Source organism: Taeniopygia guttata, chromosome 18 (assembly GCF_048771995.1).
Source record: "Taeniopygia guttata chromosome 18, bTaeGut7.mat, whole genome shotgun sequence".
NCBI classification, from domain to species: Eukaryota; Metazoa; Chordata; class Aves; order Passeriformes; family Estrildidae; genus Taeniopygia; species Taeniopygia guttata.
Genome location: NC_133043.1, coordinates 1,871,252 through 1,889,477, shown reverse-complemented (window position 1 = coordinate 1,889,477; position 18,226 = coordinate 1,871,252). Strand labels below are relative to the sequence as shown.

Below are 18,226 nucleotides of genomic sequence, written 5' to 3'. Positions count from 1 at the left end.
CGCCCCGCCTCGGTGTAGCCGCGATTGCAGGGGTGGGGGCGGCGCTGTCCCGGCTGTTGGCCGAGCCCCGGCAGCAGCGGTGCCGGTGCGGGTGCCGGTACCGGTGCGGGTGCCGGTGCGGGTGCCGGTGCCGCGCGGTGGCGGTGCGGGTGCCGGTGCCGGTGCGGGTGCCGGTGCCGGTGCCGGTGCGTCCCCGCTGCCGCAGCCGCTGCCGGGCCATGGGGCCGGGCCCGGGGCTGGCGGCCGCGCTGCTGGCGCTGCTGGTCCCGGCCGCGGCGCGGGGCCCCGGCGCTGCCGCCTGCGATGTGTCCCCGGGCGGCCGCTTCGACTGCGGCCCCGAGCGGCTCCTGTCGCGGGCGGGCTGCGAGGCGCGGGGCTGCTGCTACAGCGCCGGGCCCGGGCCCCGCGCCGCGCCCGGCCCGCCGTGGTGCTTCTTCCCCCGCGGCTACCGCAGCTACCGCGCCGAGAACCTGACGGCCACCGAGAGCGGCTTCTCGGCCCGGCTGCGCCGCGTGGCCGCCGCCTTCCTGCCGGGCGCGGTGGACGAGCTGCGGCTGGACCTGGCGCTGGAGACCGCGGCCCGCCTGCGCTTCACGGTGCGGCCCGGCCCGCCCGTGGGCCCCGCGGTGCCCCGGTGCCCCGCTGACCGCTGTCCGCCCGCAGCTCCGGGACGCGGCCCGGCAGCGCTATGAGGTGCCGCTGGGCACGCCGCGGGTGCGCGGCCGAGCCCCGTCCACGCTCTACGGGCTGCAGGTCAGCCGGGACCCCTTCGGCCTCGTCGTGAGCCGGCAGCGCGGCGGGAGAGTGCTGTGAGTGCCGCTCGGCCCCTCGCTTCCCCAGGGACTCGGGTTGCAAACCTGCACAGCCCTCATGCCGGGATGGGTGCGGGGACACTGCTGTTCATCTGGGACAATGGTGACAGCAGTGGGGTGGCTGTGCGGGCTTTACTTTGACTCCCTCTGCAGTTCCGTGGCTGGGCAGGGAACCAGGAATCCCAGAGAACAGCCAAAACTTGTTTTTATTTCCCGCGGTGATGAGCAGCCGTGTCCCTGCCCAGCACCGGTGGCCCCAGCTCAGTGCCTCCCTCCCAGCTGTTGCCGCAGTCTCCCTTTCTCTCCGCAGGCTGAACACCACGGTCGCACCCCTCTTCTTCACAGACCAGTTCCTGCAGATCTCCACCTCCCTGCCCTCCCATTTCATTTCGGGACTGGGGGAGCACCTGACGCCGCTGTTCCTTGACACAGCGTGGACCAGGGTCACACTCTGGAATCGGGACATGGCACCCGCGGTATGGCGCAGCACTGAGGGAAAGGGACACAGATTCAGCCGAGCTCCTGGGGGTGGCCCTGCAGCCTCTCACATCTTGTCTGGGGCTGGGGAGATGTGTCTGTGCTGGTTCAGCTCTGGGCCTCGGCCATAACGCTGGACAAGCCCATGGGACCCTTGTCCCCAGGCCCAGGTTTGTCCCCCTGCAAACAGCTTCCCTGGAGCTCTGTGCTGCCTGGGAGCTGTTTGCAGGGCTCTGGCTCAGGGCAGGGCTCCACCGAGTTGGCATAGTTTGCGAGCACAGTCTCACAGCCCCCTCCTGACCAGAGGTGGGGGGCGGTTGGGTGGGTGTGGGGGTCTCCAGCAGAGCCTCATTGGCACCACACCGTGCTCTACTCCAGCCCCATGTCAACCTCTATGGCTCCCACCCCTTCTACCTGGTGATGGAGGACGATGGTTCAGCCCACGGTGTCTTTCTGCTGAACAGCAACGCGATGGGTGAGTCCTGTGGGGGTGCTGGGCATGGCCCTGTCCCCATCCCCATCCTCATCCTCATCTTCCTGCCCTGGCACTTGTGCTTCCCCAGACGTGCTCCTGCAGCCCAGCCCGGCCCTGACCTGGCGCACGACGGGGGGAATCCTGGACTTCTACATCTTCCTGGGCCCCGACCCCAAAAGCGTGGTGCGGCAGTACCTGGATGTGGTTGGTATGGCTGAGCCACGGCCGGGATGGCTCTGCTGGGATGCCATGAGCCGCGTGGCACGTCAGGGCTCTGGGGTGGCACAAGGCTGGGCCATCCCTGCCAGCATCCACCATCCACCCTCCAGGGTTCCCCTTCATGCCCCCGTACTGGGGCCTGGGCTTCCACCTGTGCCGCTGGGGCTACTCCTCCACCGACATCACCCGGCAGGTGGTGGCCAACATGACAGCAGCCCGCTTCCCCCTGGTAGGTCCGGGCTGCTCCCGGAGGCCATGGGGGGCTGGTGGGAGCCCCATGGGGTGGGGGTCCCACGGCAGCACGTGGGGTCCCTGCTCCTCGCAAGCTGCGGTGCCTCCATCCACAGGATGTGCAGTGGAACGACCTGGATTACGCAGATGCCAAGAGAGTTTTCACCTTCAACAAGAAAAGCTTCAAGGACTACCCAGAGATGGTGCGGGACTTCCACAGCCGTGGGCTGAGGTACATCATGATTGTGGTGAGTTGCACAGGCAGGCTGGCACTGGGCTTCAGCTGCCCCAGGGTGGTGATGAAGGCAGGGCTGGCCATTCCCTGTTGTTGCTGGTAAAGCCCTGGCTTTGTGCCCTTCCAGGATGCTGGGATCAGCAGCTCGGGGCCCCCCGGCACCTACAAGCCCTACGATGAGGGCCTGAAGCGAGGGGTGTTCATCCGAAACGCCACGGGGCAGCCCCTGATCGGGAAGGTGCGTGTGGGGAGCAGCCCCAGTGCCCACGGACAGGGCTCGACAGGCTGGGGCAGCAGGACCCCGAGAGTGGGAGAGAAACCTTTGGGGGGCCGTGGGAGGTGGGGTGGTGTGTGGGGCTGGGGGCTCTGCCCAACGCTCTCCCTCCTGCAGGTCTGGCCAGGCCCCACGGCCTTCCCGGACTTCACCAACCCAAAGACTCACGAGTGGTGGCACGACATGGTGAAGGACTTCCACGACCAAGTGCCCTTCGATGGCATGTGGCTTGTGAGTGGCCCTGTTGTAGCTGCTGGCCCTGGCACCTGCCCTGCACCTATGCTGGGCCCCAGTGCAGCAGCGAGGCCATCCCATCCTTTCCTTCCCTCCCCAGGACATGAATGAGCCATCCAACTTTGTGGAGGGCTCCCAGGATGGCTGCCCCAACAACAACCTGGAGCATCCCCCTTACGTGCCAGGTACAGGAGTGGGTTCCAGCCCTGCCCAGGGCTCTGGGGAGGCTGGCAGGAGCCCAGGGGATGCTCTGAGCTCCACCTTTCCCCTGCAGGTGTGTTTGGGGGACGCCTGCAAGCCGGGACCATCTGTGCCTCCAGCCAGCAGTACCTGTCCTCTCATTACAACCTGCACAGCCTGTATGGGCTGACTGAGGCCATCGCCTCCCACAAGTGAGCCTGGGGCTCCTGCCACAGCTCCTCACATGCTGGAGGTGCAGAGCTGGGAGAGACCCAGCGTTGGGCAGGCATTGGGTGGTGGGTGAGGGTTTGGTGTGGAGCACAGGGCTCTGTGGGAGCCCTGGGCCCCTTCCCTGGCCAGGGGGTGCTGAGCAGAGCCCTGCCACTCCCAGTGCTCTGCTGAGGGTCCGGGGCAAGCGTCCCTTCATCATCTCACGCTCCACCTTCGCTGGGCACGGGCGCTATGCCGGGCACTGGACAGGGGATGTTGGCAGCGACTGGGAGCAGCTCTACTACTCCATACCAGGTAGGCTGTGGGGCACTGGGCCTGTGCCCACACCCCTGCTTCCCCCTTGGCCCCGCAGCCAGGGGCTTCTTCACAAGCTCCGTCCCCGGGTGCTGCAGAGCCCTGATGCCCTCTGTGCCCCCTGCAGAGGTGCTGCTCTTCAACCTCTTCGGGGTGCCACTGGTGGGTGCCGACATCTGCGGCTTCCTGGGCAACACGAACGAGGAGCTGTGCGTGCGCTGGACCCAGCTGGGCGCCTTCTACCCCTTCATGCGGAACCACAACGACCACGGCACCCGGGTGAGCCCTGCGAGCCTCACCTGCCGGGCAGGGGGCTCTGGGCCGGGCCGGGGCTGCCCTGCCAGCGTGGGAAGGTGGCTGCTTCAGCTGCAGGGCTGTGTGCCCCAGTGCTGGGAGAGTCCATCCTGCCTGCCTGAAATGCACCCTCCGTTCCTCCCCGCGTGGGCTGAGCATCCCCTCGGGCCTTTCCCCTCCCGGCAGCCGCAGGAGCCCTTCGCCTTCAGCCCGCCCGCCCAGGCTGCCATGAGGAACGCCCTGCGCCTCCGCTACTCCCTCCTGCCCTTCCTCTACACCCTGTTCCACCGGGCTCACAGCGCCGGCCAGACCGTGGCCCGGCCCCTGTTCCTCGAGTGAGTGCCAGCCCCGCCGCGCTCAGCGGGACGCGGCTGCAGGGTCTCCTGGCGCTGCCCTCCCCTCCTTCCCCAGGTTCCCCACAAACCCCAACACCTGGGCTGTGGACCGCCAGCTCCTGTGGGGCGGGGGGCTGCTCATCACCCCCGTGCTGGAGGCAGGACAGACCAAAGTCAGCGGCTACTTCCCAGCAGGGACGTGGTACAGCCTCGCAGGGGTGAGTGCTCCTGCTGTGTTGCAGAGGAGGCTTTGCTGTGGCACCGCGTGCCACGTTTTCCCTGGGGCTGTGTGGGTCTTGTGCCTCACCTGCCTTTGCTGGTGGCCATTTGAGGGCTCTAGCACTAGGCTCGGCCCCCCCACTATGTGGCACCCCGTGCCTGCTCTTCCCTCTTTGTCCCCGTGCAGGACTCCACCATCCACAGCAAAGGGCAGTGGATCCTCCTGCCAGCACCCCTGGACACCATCAACGTCCATGTCCGTGCAGGGCACATCCTGCCCCTGCAGGTGAGCCCCCTCTGCTCTGTGGTGACACCAGGGTGACCTGTCTGAGCAGCCTGGGAGGGCGGCAGTGCCCACACCGCTGCCAGGACAATGCCTGAGAAGCTGTGGCTGCAGGGCTAGGGGACACGGCTGTGGCAGTGCCCCGAGCTGTGCCTGCCCCGTGCCCCAGGAGCCCGCGTTCAGCACTGCCCAGTCCCGGGGGAAGGGCATGGCCTTGGTGGTGGCGCTGACCCTGGACGGCTTCGCCAGGGGAGACCTGTTCTGGGACGATGGGGACAGCTGGGAGACCTCTGAGAGGGGGGACTACACAGAGATCCTCTTCCTGGCCTCCAACGTGAGCACGGGGAGCTGCTGGTGGGCGGGGTCTGGGCAGGGGCTCCTGGTGGCCCTGGCACATGTGTGTCTGCTCAGTGGCCAGCAGAGGGGCAGCAGGTGGGGCAGGGCACCTGGAGGAGCCCTGAGTGCACGTGGGGTGGCTGAGAGACAGGGGCACACGGTGCCATCCCCGGTGCCATCCCCGTGTCCCCAGGACGCCGTGCTCAGCCAGCTGCTGCGGGGCAGCGCCCACCTCGACGGGGTCCTGCTGGAGGCCGTGACTGTGCTGGGGGTCACCAGCCCTCCCCGGCAAGTCCTGGCCAACGGTGCCATCGTGAGTGACTTCTCCTACCGCAGTGACACCCAGGTGAGTGTGTGTTCCCACCCTGGAAAGGGGTGGTGGCCAGGAAGGGACCTGGAGTGCGGCCAAGGGGCTGGCGGGGTCTGGCCCCAGCGATGGCACAGCACGAGCCATGGGTGCCCTTCCCGGGGGATCTGTGGGACCAGGGCTGTGCCAGGCTGGGACTCTGCCAGGGCCAGGATCCCCCTGGGCTCCCTCCTGGCTGGCTCTCACCTTCTTTGTCCCCTCAGGTGCTGAGAGTCCCTGTGTCACTGCCCATGTGGGAGCAGTTTGTGATCTCCTGGTCCTGACCCAGCATCGCTCACAGGGAGAGGCCGTGCTGCTCCCCTGGAATCCGAGGCCAAATCCATCCCATCCCCTGTACCCCAAGCTGCCCCTGCTCTTCCCACACTTCCTGGACCTTGTTCTCACTCTGCTGCTGGGCATCGATGGGGGGCTGTGCACTGACTGGCAGAGGGAGGGGAGCCTTGCACAGCCCCCAGGGACAGGGAAAACCTCATCATCATCAAATCAGGGGGAAAAAGACCCAAGTGCCTTGTGAGACAGCAAACCTGTTATTCTGGGGGACTGATACCTGGGGCATAGAACTACAGGGAGTTTCCTGGCTGTGGTTTTGTGGAGGGGGATGTGCAGGGGCTGAGGGAGCAGTACTGTGAATAAAGCTGCTGTTTGCTGGGAGCAGCCCCAGGCCGTGTCCTTGTCCTGTCTCCCTTCCCCTGGCTGGGACACCCCAGCTCTGTCCCTGCCTGGAGGTCTCCAGTGGGACCCCATGTGCCCCTTGAAGGCTTTGCCCTGTTTCCCAGAGCACTGGGGCTCCCCAGCTGTTCCTGCAGCCCTGACTGTGCCACAGAGGCCCTTGGCCTGTCCTGCTGCCTCCAAGCTGGGGTCTGCTGCAGGTGTGTGCTCAGCTCCAGGTGAAAATGGAGCCTTATCCTCCAGAGGCTTTATTGAGGGGCAGCTTGGCCCTTTAGCTCCTCTGGCTGAGAGCCAAGGCACCAGGAATCCCTCAGTGCTCTGGGCCCGGGCGGTGCTGGCAGCACAGAGGGCAGAGCCTCGTGGTGTCACCCGTGGTTTGGGACCAGCCCATCGCGCTCCTGCTCGGAGCCCTCGTGCCCCACAGGAGCGCGGCGCTGTCCCGGGCGCAGGGGGCACTCACAGCTCGTTGTGCAGCGGCCGGCACTGCGGGCTCAGTTTCTCCTCCAGGACGCCATCGGGGGCACACACCCAGGGGTCCCCCGTGTCCCACTGCCACTTGAGGAGCTGCGCCCGCAGCAGCTGCAGGACGCTGGCGTAGCGGGGGTCGGGGGCCAGGTTCTGGCTCTCGGCAGGGTCACGGCTGCAGTCGAAGAGCTCCCAGCGGGCCCGGTAGTAGTACTGGTGCAGGCTCTTGTTCCAGTGCGTCGGCTGCCCCGCCCTGGTGCGGTTCAGCAGGTCCTGGAAGGTGGGCGAGACGTAGAAGTCCTGGTCGATGGGGAAGGGCATCTTGTAGTTGAGGTTGTGGATGAGGCGGAACTGCTGGTGCTGGATGGCTCGCATGGGGTAGTACATGGTCACCTCGTGGTGGCTCTGGCTGCTGAAGGCGGTGGCCCAGGGCTGCTCCGACTCCAGGGCTGGCAGGAGAGACTTTCCAGTGAGCTGCACCCGCCTGGTGCCAAAGATGCTGTAAGCAGGGTAGGGGATGGAGAACCAGTCCAGAATGGTCGGCGTCAGGTCTGGAGGGCAGGAAAAGGGTGAGAGCAGGGACAGGCACTGTGGGAGGAAGCTCAGCTCCAGAGAGGGGCAGAAAGGTCCCCAGGGATGGTGTCCCTGCAGGGGACCCTGTTCTGTCCTCCCTCCTCTCCCTTCCCTGCACTGGCCCTGCCAATGCTGAGGGCTCAGGGCTGACCCCAGGGACAGGACCCTGAGTTTTGGTGTAGGGAGGGTGGGGAGCAGCCCACACCCCCAGGCACAGCTGTGCTGCCTCCCTCCCTCAGCTCTTACCCAGGAGGCTGGCGAAGGCCGGGCTGACTTGCCCCCAGCGCTGGGGGTGCTCAGGGGAGGAGAGGAGCAGCGGCTGGGCGGTGCCCGAGCGGTAGAGGTTGGTCCTGCCGCCGGGGAAGGGGATGCCATTGTCAGAGGTGTAGATCACCAGGGTGCTGTTGAGGAAGCCGGCACGGCGCAGCTCCTCCAGCACCAGCCCGATCCCTGTGAGAGGAAGGGCAGAGCTCAGGGGGGAGGAATGGGCTGCAGAGCTCAGCCCCAGCCCAGCCATGGCTCCCACCTTGGTCCATGCGCCCGATGGTCGTGTACTGGGCAGCCAGGTCCTCCCGGGCAGCCAGCGTGTCTGGGACAAAGGCAGGGACCTAAACGGAGACAGGGAAAGGGGCACGTGGCTGACACAGGCCCCTGTGCCTTCACCAGCTCTTGCTGTGACACTGGGAGCAGTGACAAACTGGGGGCAGCCCTGGCTCCTTCAGAGGCTGCCATCACTTGCAGCCCCACAGAGCCCCACACGTACCCACAGGTTCTCACCTGCACTTGCTCCGGGTGGTAAATCTGTGGCTTCCAGTCAGGGATCCAGCCCATCCCACTCTCTCCATTGCCAAACTTCTCACAAAAGGCCCCATATTGGGGCTGGGAGTGCCCGCAGCGGTGGGGGTCATGGAAGGCAACATAGAGGAAGAAAGGCCTAGGGATGGAAAGGGAGGATGTGGAGGTGGTGAAGCAAAGGACTACCCAAAGACCTTCCTGGGCTGTGACGTGGCGAGCTGGGGTCAACAGGACACCCTCCACCTAATCTGGATATGGGGGAACCCAGGGACAAGGGGCCCCTTCCTGTTTGTGACCAGCTGGGTCATGGGGACACATCTTCAGTGAAGCCAGTTTCCCTCCTCCCGACAGCGATTCCCAGGACAAGGAAGCAGTCTCACCTCTCGTCCTGGCTCTGCAGGAACTGCCGGACCAGCACCTTGATCCGGGTGATGTTTCTCCCAACCTGCAGGACCGAACTGTTCTCCTCTGTGTAGGCAAAGTCGAAGGGGTACACAGCCCCTGGCCCCACATGCTTCTTCCCAATTATCCCTGAGAGAATGCAGACAGCTGCTGTGCCAGGAGCAGTGCAGGGGGGATGTGGCTGCTGCTGTCTCCTCTCCATGGGGACAGCCACGGGTCCAGGCAGGGCTCCCCTGCCCATGGGGAGCTCTGTCAGTGGGGTTTAGTTTGGTGTTCCCTGCCGGTCCCAGCTCCTGCCTGTCCCAGCTCCTACCTGTCCGGACGCCTGCATGGCTGAGCAGCTGGGGCAGGCTCCGCACACCGTCGAAGGAGTTGAAGTGATGCACGTCCTGGTGCAGCCCGTACATCCCGTTCTGGTGCTGCAGGTGAGGGGACACGGCATGGTCGGACCAGGGCTGCCAGCCCAGCTCCAAAACACGTCCAGCCGTGCCCGTGACACCTGCCGTGGGCTGGCAGCCCTGGCCCGGCGCAGGCAAGTGTTCCTACCTGGGGTAAACCGGTCAGGATGCTGGCCCGGCTCGGGGAGCAGCTGCTCACGGAGGTGAAGGCGTTCTGGAAGACCAAACCGCGCCGGGCCAGCGCGTCCAGGTTCGGCGTGCGGATGGCCGAGTTGTTGTAAGCGCCGCTCTCAAAGCCGCCGTCATCGGCTGCGGGACGGGTGCGGGGTCAGCCCGGGGCTGTCCCTGACCGGGCACGGGGACAAGGCGGGGGGCACCGATGATACCGGGAACACGCGGGCTGCGGGTGCCCCGGGCGGTGCTGCGGAGGGGATGCAGAGGAGCCCGGGACCGCCCCTCCCTCCCAGCCGCGGGATGCCCCCGGCGCCGAGCCCCGGGCAGGGGGGTCCGGGCCGGCTCCGGGGCTGGGCCAGGCCGCACTCACCCAGGAGCAGCAGCACATTGCGGGCCGGGGCCGCGGCTCCGCCGGGGCAGAGCGCGCCCAGCAGCAGCACCAGCGCCCAGGGCCGCATGGCACCGGCACCGGCACCGGCACCGACACCGCCACCGGCACCGGCACCGGCAGCGGGGCACCGCGGCTCCTCCGGCCGCCCCGGCTCCTCCTCACCCCGGTCACATGAGGCGCCCCGGCCGCTCAGATCCGGCGCGGGCGGAGCCGCGGTCGGTGCCGAGGCGGCTCCGCGCAGCCCCGGCCCGCGGGGTCCCCTCCGCTCCCGGTACCGACCCCGGCCCGCGGGGTCCCCTCCGCTCCCGCTACCGACCCCGGCCCGCGGGGTCCCGCCCCGCTCCCGCTCCCGACCCCGGCCCGCGGGGTCCCGCTCCCCTCCCGGTACCGACCCCGGCCCGCGGGGTCCCGCTCCGCTCCCGGTACCGACCCCGGCCCGCGGGGTCCCGGCCATGTCGGGGTCCCGGTGTCCGCGCCCGGCGCTGCCGGTGCTGCGCTGGCTGCCGCGGTACTCCCGGGCGTGGCTGCCGCTGGACCTGCTGGCCGGGCTGGCCGTGGGACTGACCGCCGTGCCCCAGGCGCTGGCCTACGCCGAGCTGGCCGGGCTGCCGCCGCAGGTGGGTGCTGGGCCCGGGGCCGGGAGCCGGGTCGTGCCGCTCCCCGGCTGCCTCTGGCCGGGGTGATCCGGGATCCCGCTCCCGGAGCAGCCCCGGCACTGTGGCGGGCAGGGCTGGGCTGGGTGACCAAGGGCTGGCGCTGTGCAGTCGCCCATTTCCCGGGCAGGATGCCATGCGTGTGCCAAGGGCCCTGGAGTGACCTGAGATCGGCCCAGCCCTCCCAGTCCGGGAGGTGTCCGGCCTCTCCCGGCTCCCAGGGCTGTGCCAGTGCCCCTTCTGTCCCCCTGCAGTACGGCCTCTATTCCTCCTTCATGGGCTGCTTTGTCTACTGCCTCCTGGGCACGGCCAAGGACGTGACGCTGGGTCCCACGGCCATCATGTCCCTGCTGGTGTCCTCATACGCCTTCCACCAGCCCGTCTATGCCGTCCTCCTCGCCTTCCTCTCTGGCTGCATTCAGCTGGCCATGGGGCTCCTGCGCCTCGGTGAGATGCTCCTGCCATGCACAGATGTATGCTTAGGATATTGCTGTACAGCCCGTAGTTTTTCCTTCCTCCTCTCTGCTCACCGGGACACTGGGATTGTCCTGCTGTCACACTGGGGTCAGGAGCGTGCTCACCGCTTGCCATCCCATGCAGGATTCCTTCTGGATTTCATTTCCTGCCCTGTCATTAAGGGGTTTACATCAGCTGCTTCCATCACCATTAGCTTCAACCAGATCAAGGTAGGACCTGCCCTGTCCTGGCTGCCTCTCCAGCTCTCTCCTAGTGCTGTGCAACTGGGATATTTAGCGCTGGGATGGGTGATGTGCTTGGTGCTGGGGGAGGGAGCCCCAAAGGGGTCCTGGGACCCCCTGCCAGTGGTTCTGCTGGTCCCTGAGCGCTGTGCTTGGAGCAGACCAAGCTGAACACACCCTCTGCTGGTGACCAGCTGGTGGCATCCAGGGCACCAGTAAGACCAGGACATGGGATTTGGTCACTTGCAAGAGGCACTGAGTGATTCTCTGGCAAATTTGGGTTTGCAAATTGGAAGCTGGGGGTGGTTTGCAGCCCCAGCAGCCCCTCAGTGGCATCCCAGGGACCTGAGGCTCTGCTGGGCTGCCACACTTCCTTTGCGGTTAACCCAAATCAGAGCCTCTGGCAGCAGCTCCAGGCTGGCATTGGCCAATGGCTGCGGTCATGGGGCCAGGCTGGGCCGGGCTGCCAGCACACTTTGTCTGCCAGCACACTTTGTCTGCCTGCACAGAACATCCTGGGGCTGCAGGGCATCCCGAGGCAGTTCTTCCTGCAGCTCTATGAGACACTGCGGAGGATCGGGGAGACCAGGTCAGCACCAGCCTGCCCTGCTCCCTGCCCCGCCGCTGCTTCACTCCCCATCTCTGTGCTCACTGGACTGATTTCTCGGCTGTGACACAACCCCCCTGCCCCGGCCTTTGTGGGAGCTCTCACAGCGTGTTTGGGGTGGCACTGATGTGCCTCTTGCAGGGCTGGGGACGCTGTGCTGGGGCTGAGCTGCCTGGCCACGCTGGCAGGGCTCCGGGCCATGAAGAGCCACCTGCCCCAAGCTGCCCCCACAGAACCACTGGCTGTCAGGATCAGCTACCTGATTGTCTGGATCGCTGCCACAGGTGTGTTAGCTGTCCCCTACTGTCACACTGTGACATGAAATAACTCAAAGAACCAGGCTAGATGTAAAAGAAAAAGAACTGAAAAAGGCAAACTTTATTTTCTGACTCTACTATATATACTGTAGCAAAAGTGACAGTGGATTAGAGGGTGAAACTGCCACCTCTCCAACCACACTGGTCAAACTAACAGTCCATCAATTCTCTTCACCCACAAAGAAGAATGTAAAACAATAATTGTTTATATGAACAGTGTGAGGAAACTCAGTAAAAATATGTAAATATCAGAAGACATTGAAACTTTTAGAAGAACTTTAAAACTCTTAAAAGAACAGGGTGACACCCTGCCCCATCCCCTCCCAGGGGCTCATCTCTTTGGGTCAGGGAAGGCAGAGCTGGGAAAGCCCAGGCTGGCAGGAGGCAAGACCTGGAGGTGGGTCAGGGAGGACAGTGTCCCAAGGCTCCTGCCACTGTGCCCCCTCCTAAGGCTGGGAGGTCCCCAGCAGCTCAGATGTGCATCTCCTGCCCCCCTCCTGCTGTCCTGGGCTCTGGGCAGCTTTCAGGGTTGCTCTCTCCACTTTGGCAGCACGCAATGCCCTCGTCGTCCTGTTTGCTGGCCTGGTGGCTTACTCCTTCCAGGTGATGGGCTCCCAGCCCTTCAGGCTCACCGGCAGCATCCCCCAGGGCCTGCCAGCCTTCCGGCCACCACGCTTCTCCCTGGCAGCGCCCAACGGCACCGTCCCCTTCCAGAGCATGGTGCAGGTGGGTGCTGGCAGCTCCCCAGGGGCTGCTCTGCTCCCTCCTGCGTGTGCTGGGTCCCAGCCCGCCCTGACTGGATTCTTCTTGCCAGGACATGGGGGTCGGGCTGGCCGTGGTGCCGCTCATGGGGCTGCTGGAGACCATCGCCATCGCCAAGGCTTTTGGTAGGGCTGGGCCAGGGTCCTGCCCTGTGCTCCCAGGGGGTCTCTGCGGGGGCTTGGGGTGCTGGGGAGGGGTCTCTGCAAGGGCTTGGGGTGCTGGGGAAGGTGCTGTTCCTTTTGGGCATTGGGAGGGACTGGGCTCCAGTTCACAGCATGGGCTGGCAGGAGAGGTCCTGTGGGGTGCACAGATGAAATTTGCCCAGGAGGTGAATGTTGTCTCGGGGTGCTCCTGTGCCCAAGGGGTGCCAGGACAAGGCCCACGGTGTCCCAGTTGCTGCTGGTTCCACTCTGTGTGCATGGCAGGTGCCTGTGTGAGCCTCAGGCCAATGCCATCATCTCCTTTCAGCCTCGCAGAATGGTTACAGGATTGACCCCGACCAGGAGCTGCTGGCTCTGGGTAAGAGATGCTTGCTCAGGATGGCATGGGTGGGGCTGGGTGTCCCACAGCCCCTGGGCTGCATGGGATCCCCATCTGGGCAGTCCTGGGGACACAGACACAGCAGTGGCTCCCCAGCCCCTCTCCTTTGTCTCCTCAGGTGTTGCCAATGTCCTGGGCTCCTTCGTCTCCTCGTACCCCATCACGGGCAGCTTTGGCCGGTGGGTAGCAGGAGGGGGAGCAGGGTTCTCACTGGGGCTGTGTGGTGAGGGAGCTCTGCAAGATCCTGAGCAGAAGACTGTGTTGTCCCCAGTGGGTCCCTGAGCTCGTGCCCTGGTCCCCAGCAGCCCACCTTGGTGGCTGGGCTATGCATGCGCCCCTCTTCTCTTCTGTGGAGGGCCACTTCCCTTCCTGCTGTGCGGTCCTGGAGGCCCGGGGGCTTGCTGGTGTTCCTCGCTGACAGGGTGGGCGGCTCTCCTGGGTGGGGTCTGGGCAGGGGGCAGGAGCAGCCCCAGCCCCCCGGCCCTGAACAGCCTGGCACGTGTCTGTTTGTGTTTCAGGACGGCGGTGAATGCTCAGTCAGGGGTCTGCACCCCCGCGGGAGGGCTCCTCACAGGTCCTGCCCTGCCCTGCCCTGCCCCTGGGCTGCTGCCCGTGTCGGGGACCCCTGGGTGCTGGGGACCCCTGGGTGTCAGGACCCCTGGGTGTCAGGACCCCTGAGTGTTGGGGACCCCTGGGTGTCAGGACCCCTGGGTGTTGGGGATCCCTGGGTGTCAGGACCCTGGGTGTCAGGACCCCTGGGTGTTGGGGATCCCTGGGTGTCAGGACCCCGGGTGTTTGGGATCCCAGGGTGTTGGGGATCCCTGGGTTCCAGGGACCCCTGGGTGCCAGGGACTCCTGGGTGTCAGGACCCCTGGGTGTTGGGGACCCCTGGGTGGCAGGACCCTGGGTGTTTGGGATCCCTGGGTGTTGGGGATCCCTGGGTGTGGGGATCTCTGGGTGTTGGGGATCCCTGGGTGTGGGGATCTCTGGGTGTTGGGAATCCCTGGGTGTGGAGACCTCTGGGTGTTGGGAATCCCTGGGTTCCAGGACCCTGGGTGTTTGGGATCCCTGGGTGTTGGGGACCCCTGGGTTCCAGGGACCCCTGGGTGTTTGGGATCCCTGGGTGTTGGGGATCCCTGGGTGTGGAGACCTCTGGGTGTTGGGAATCCCTGGGTTCCAGGGACCCCTGGGTTCCAGGGACCCCTGGGTGTGGGGACCCTTGGGTGCTGGGGTGCTCAGGGTCCACCCCTCCCGCAGGTGCCCTGGTCCTGCTGTCCCTGGCGTACCTCACCTCTCTCTTCTGTTACATCCCCAAAGCGGCGCTGGCCGCCGTCATCATCTCGGCCGTGGTGCCCATGTTCGACGCTGGCATCTTCCGGACGCTCTGGCGGGTTAAGAGTGAGGGCATCCGTGGGCAGTGAGCAATCCCCGTTTAGGAAACTTCCCAGTCCAGCATCCAGGAGCCACTCCGGCAGTCACACTCACCCCCCTGAGCTGGGACTGAGGCCCCTTCACGGCTCCCCCCTGCCCCACTCACACAGACCAGCTTTCCTCTCCGGCTCTACCCCAGGTTTCCCATAGTAGAGTTTCATGTGTCCAGATCCTTAAAATAATTTAATCATGCTGCCATAACTAAATAACAGAATAACAGCTTGAGTTGGGTGTTTCTGAGGAGGGATCCAGAACAAAGGAGCCTGTGAGCTTTTATCACCTCACAGGCATACAAAAGTCTGGGGCTGGTCTCTGAGTGTCCCATCACCGTCTCTGAATGTCCCATCACCGTCTCTGAGTGTCCCATCTCTGTCTCTGAGTGTCCCATCACTGTCTCTGAGTGTCCCATCACTCCTCTCTTAAGTGTCCCATGGTGTGCCACGGTTCCTGGGTCCTTTGTCATGCAACGGGGACAGTTCACAGTTCATGGCCCCTTCTGAGGGCTCCCACCCAGAGCTCCACCTGCAGCTCCACCCCACCGAAGCTGCCCCAGCCACCTGCACCCTGTGGCACCAGGACCAGCCACAGCCGAGCCTGGCTTTTCTCTCTTGCAGGGCTGGACCTTGTGCCCCTCTGTGTGACATTCCTGCTCTGCTTCTGGGAGGTCCAGTATGGAATCGTAGCCGGGGTGCTGGTTTCTGGGGTCCTCCTGCTCTACTCCATTGCCAGGCCCCCGATAAAGGTGAGCTTCACCTTTGCCCTTGTGTTGGTTTTCCCAGCTTTTCAGAGATGGGGCAATGGAGAGGCGTTTTAAAAGATTTTATTCCATTATCAGTCTTGATGAAGGATGAGACATAAGAGATGTATTACTCAATGCCATTCCATTAGAAGCCAACCTATTTTCTGGTTACAATACCTTATAAATGTTTTTCAGCCTATTAGCTTTTGCCACACAATGCTGCTATTACTGCTAACTCCAATCACCTGTATTTTTACCCCATGTAATGCCACAATGCATCTTTCACAGTTCTGATTCTCTAAAATATCTGGTGTTTTTGCAAGGCCATCATTTGAAACTTGTTGAAACTTGTTTCTAGTTCAGTCTCTCTCTCAACAATGTCATCTCTGTTCCATGGCCTTCCTAAGCCAGACTGGCTCATCTCAGAGTTTGCACACACATGTATGAAACTGTGTGAGCTTTCTGTCAGATTTTGAGAATTCCTTACAAGTCAATTTCTCAGTCCCCTGGATGTGGCAGGGCCAGGGAGCTGGGAGGGAACTCTTGAGGGCACTGGGGTGCGGGATGCTCCTGACCTGTTCTTGCTGTCCCCACTCTGCCACAGGCACGGCACAGGAACCCCTTTCAAAGAGCAGGAGGAAGGGAATAGCCTCAGACTGGACATCAGGAGAGGGAGGCATTTGCTGTCCCTGCCCTGCTGACACTGGGCTGTGTGCAGGAGGGTTTCCCTGAGGGATGGGGGCTCCTGCTTTCTCCCACTCCATCCAGGAGGGCAGTGGGTGACACGGGCAGTTGTCCCCGCCTGGGGAAGGTGACAGCCCTGAGCTGCCTGTGGCTGTCTCCCCCCACAGGTGTCAGAGGGGGCCGTGCTGCTGGTACAGCCGGGGAGCAGCCTGCACTTCCCAGCCGTGGAGCACCTGAGGGACTCGGTGTGCAGCCGTGCTCTGGCAGGTACAGTGCTCCCAGCGTGTCCTGGGGACACGGCTGTCACCGCTTGCATCACTCTGGTGTGGGTGGCAGGGACTGCGTGTGCGAGCGGTGACAGCACAGCTGTCCCACCCCTGCCCGCCCTGCCCTGGCTCTGAGGGCTGGGACCCCTAGGCTGCTCATTTCGGGACATGTTGGGACATGACCTTGTGCTCTTCCAGCAGCATCTCCAGCACGCTCTGTGGTGCTGGACTGCTGCCACGTCAGCAGCATTGATTACACGGCGGTGCTGGGGCTGGCAGAGCTGCTGCAGGAGCTGCGCAGGCACGGCCTCTCGCTGGCCTTCTGTGGCCTGCAGGTGTGTGGGAGGGTGTGGCTGATGGGCTCAGCGCAGCTGCCCTCCCGAGCTCTGTGCTGGCCTCTCTGGTGGCCCATCACTATCCCAAGCATCTCCATCTCACAGAGCTGGAGGCTGGTGCGCTGGGAAGGGCTGGGTGCTCCTGCTGGGATGGCTGGGGGCTCTGCCCGGGGGGATGGGGAATGGCCAGCACTCCCCCAGCCCAGGTTTCTCTGCCCTCAGGACCCCGTTCTCCAAGTCCTCCTGTCTGCAGGCTTAGAAGGATTCCAGCATTTCCCCAGCTGGGAGGAGGCAGGTGAGGCTCTGGGCTGCTCTCCCAGGACAGGATCAGTGTGGCTCTGGAGGACTCCCATGGGGATCTGACCTGTCCAGCTGCAGGGCAGCAGTGTGGGGGCTGCAGGGGCTCCTGGGAGGGTGAGCTGGAGCCCCTCTCAAGAATTGGGTCTCCCCAGCCTAGGGGATTTGTGGTCAGCTCTGGTGATTCAACCCAGCAGCAGCTCAGCACAACAGAGCTCTTCACTTCCTCTGCAGAGGGGTGGGGCAGAATCAGAGAAAAGGTAAAACTCTTGAGCTGAGATGAAGGCAGTTTAATAGGACAGAAAAGAAAAAGAAAATTGCAATAACCATAAAAGAATATCCAAAGCAGGTGATGCACAGGGTGCTTGCTCACCACCCTCTGAGCAATGCCCAGCCAGCCCCTGAGCAGTGGCCCTCGCCCCTCAGCCAAATCCCTGCAGTGTTTCCTTTAGCACCATGCCCTGTGCTCTGCAAGATCCCTCTGGGCTCTGGGGCAGCTCTCCTGCCTCTGTCCCTCCCAGCTCCTCACTGCCCAGGCAGCCTGGGAGCCTGAGAAGTCCCTGGCTGAGCCATCCGACTGTTATCAACAGCAGCTTCCTCCTGAGCCCAAACACAGCTCTGAACCCACTCCTGGGGATAAAACTCTCTCTGTTCCAGCCAGAGCCAGGACATGAGCCTTGCCTTGACTCTGCTTCCCCCTCTCCTGTCCCAGAGCACTGCGGGGGAGCAGAGCCAGGGGGCAGCAGGGCAGAGCCCCTCATCGGCACCGCCGAGAGCACCGGGCTCATCCAGTGAGACCAGTTTGGGCTGAGTGTCCTGTGCCACCCCAGTGACACCAACAGCCTCCGTGGGAGCCACCTGCCCCACTCAGGCCTCTGGGCGTGGGGATGGACTGTCCCCATGTCCCACACTGAGATGGACAGAGCAGCACCAGCCCAGCCCCACACGGGCTGTGGGACAGAACTGTTCCCTGTCGCAGTGACCAGTGCAAAGCCATCCTTCCTCCAGGGAGCTGCTCTCATTTTTTTAAACAACTGTTTTAATTCTGGACTTTTCCATGTTCTGTGCCACTCCAGTGGTGATGTAGGCTGCACTCTCAAAGCTGTTTCAGGGCTGCTCTGCTGCCCTCCAAGCGAACACAGGGGCTCAGCCTCCAGCTGCTGGGAGAGGGAAAACATCTGGGATTGTGCTCCTTACTGATTTTTATCTTTACCTTTTTTATCCTTATCTTGTCTGTGGGGTGTTGTGCCAAACACTGCCCCAAACACACGGGTCAGGGCTGGGCTGTCACCCTGGGGTGCAGCCCCTGGCCTGGGCCCTGCCGAGGGCACAGGCACGGTGACACCAGGCTGTGTGATGGGGACAGCACCTGGTGGGGCTGGGCAGGGTCAGGAATTCCATTTCCCTGAACTGCCCTCGGCCGACAGCGAGGTTGTAATAAATCAGAAACTGCTAATGAGTCAGTGTGATCTCTGCATTCCTGAGGGAAAGCTTTTTCCTTTTGTGTGGGAAGGGGAGTTATCTTCTGGGTGCT

General features: G+C 64.0%; 3 protein-coding genes across 5 annotated transcripts; 2 read left to right on the top strand and 1 right to left on the bottom strand.

The window, feature by feature from the left end:
• Positions 1-71: 71 nt before the first annotated feature.
• Positions 72-6,147, top strand: GAA (alpha glucosidase). Of its 2 annotated transcripts, XM_030287367.4 has the most exons (19): positions 72-596; positions 664-809; positions 1,123-1,288; positions 1,668-1,764; positions 1,853-1,972; positions 2,094-2,212; positions 2,331-2,462; positions 2,577-2,687; positions 2,841-2,954; positions 3,058-3,142; positions 3,232-3,349; positions 3,529-3,662; positions 3,790-3,941; positions 4,143-4,291; positions 4,368-4,509; positions 4,698-4,796; positions 4,963-5,127; positions 5,323-5,475; positions 5,700-6,147. In XM_030287367.4, exons 1-19 carry the CDS (start codon positions 219-221, stop codon positions 5,757-5,759), a joined length of 2,640 nt encoding a protein of 879 aa, XP_030143227.4. In that variant the 5' UTR covers positions 72-218; the 3' UTR covers positions 5,760-6,147. The 2 variants fall into 2 exon arrangements, with proteins under 2 accessions (XP_030143227.4, XP_072793197.1); XM_072937096.1 differs by lacking the exon at positions 4,963-5,127.
• A 250-nt stretch (positions 6,148-6,397) lies between these two features.
• On the bottom strand, positions 6,398-9,555 carry SGSH (N-sulfoglucosamine sulfohydrolase). The gene is made up of 8 exons (XM_030287374.4): positions 9,343-9,555; positions 8,947-9,107; positions 8,714-8,819; positions 8,379-8,529; positions 7,981-8,137; positions 7,730-7,811; positions 7,450-7,653; positions 6,398-7,181 (listed from the first exon to the last, which is right to left on the bottom strand). The coding sequence occupies exons 1-8, from the start codon at positions 9,428-9,430 to the stop codon at positions 6,622-6,624; spliced, it is 1,509 nt and encodes a 502-aa protein (XP_030143234.4). The 5' UTR covers positions 9,431-9,555; the 3' UTR covers positions 6,398-6,621.
• Positions 9,556-9,586: 31 nt separating this feature from the next.
• SLC26A11 (solute carrier family 26 member 11) lies at positions 9,587-18,151 on the top strand. 2 transcript variants are annotated; one of them, XM_030287373.4, is made up of 16 exons: positions 9,587-9,980; positions 10,271-10,463; positions 10,617-10,702; positions 11,224-11,303; positions 11,463-11,605; positions 12,189-12,364; positions 12,453-12,525; positions 12,869-12,919; positions 13,059-13,119; positions 13,459-13,514; positions 14,198-14,338; positions 14,986-15,113; positions 15,962-16,061; positions 16,262-16,395; positions 16,618-16,690; positions 17,405-18,151. In XM_030287373.4, exons 1-16 carry the CDS (start codon positions 9,816-9,818, stop codon positions 17,485-17,487), a joined length of 1,743 nt encoding a protein of 580 aa, XP_030143233.3. In that variant the 5' UTR covers positions 9,587-9,815; the 3' UTR covers positions 17,488-18,151. The 2 variants fall into 2 exon arrangements, with proteins under 2 accessions (XP_030143233.3, XP_041575831.1); XM_041719897.2 differs by having other exon boundaries at positions 16,259-16,395.
• Positions 18,152-18,226: the final 75 nt, after the last annotated feature.

Excerpts from the sequence above, each read along its gene's own strand:
- GAA (XM_030287367.4), top strand. The coding sequence starts at position 219 with ATGGGGCCGGGCCCGGGGCTGGCGGCCGCGCTGCTGGCGCTGCTGGTC. Across the intron at positions 810-1,122 it reads CAGCGCGGCGGGAGAGTGCT|GCTGAACACCACGGTCGCAC; the intron begins GTGAGTGCCGCT and ends TTCTCTCCGCAG. Across the intron at positions 5,476-5,699 it reads CCTACCGCAGTGACACCCAG|GTGCTGAGAGTCCCTGTGTC; the intron begins GTGAGTGTGTGT and ends TTGTCCCCTCAG.
- SGSH (XM_030287374.4), bottom strand. The coding sequence starts at position 9,430 with ATGCGGCCCTGGGCGCTGGTGCTGCTGCTGGGCGCGCTCTGCCCCGGC. Across the intron at positions 8,820-8,946 it reads TCCTGACCGGTTTACCCCAG|CACCAGAACGGGATGTACGG; the intron begins GTAGGAACACTT and ends CCTCACCTGCAG. Across the intron at positions 8,138-8,378 it reads CTGCAGAGCCAGGACGAGAG|GCCTTTCTTCCTCTATGTTG; the intron begins GTGAGACTGCTT and ends TTCCATCCCTAG.
- SLC26A11 (XM_041719897.2), top strand. The coding sequence starts at position 9,816 with ATGTCGGGGTCCCGGTGTCCGCGCCCGGCGCTGCCGGTGCTGCGCTGG. Across the intron at positions 14,339-14,985 it reads GACGCTCTGGCGGGTTAAGA|GGCTGGACCTTGTGCCCCTC; the intron begins GTGAGGGCATCC and ends TCTCTCTTGCAG. Across the intron at positions 16,062-16,258 it reads GTGCAGCCGTGCTCTGGCAG|CAGCATCTCCAGCACGCTCT; the intron begins GTACAGTGCTCC and ends GTGCTCTTCCAG.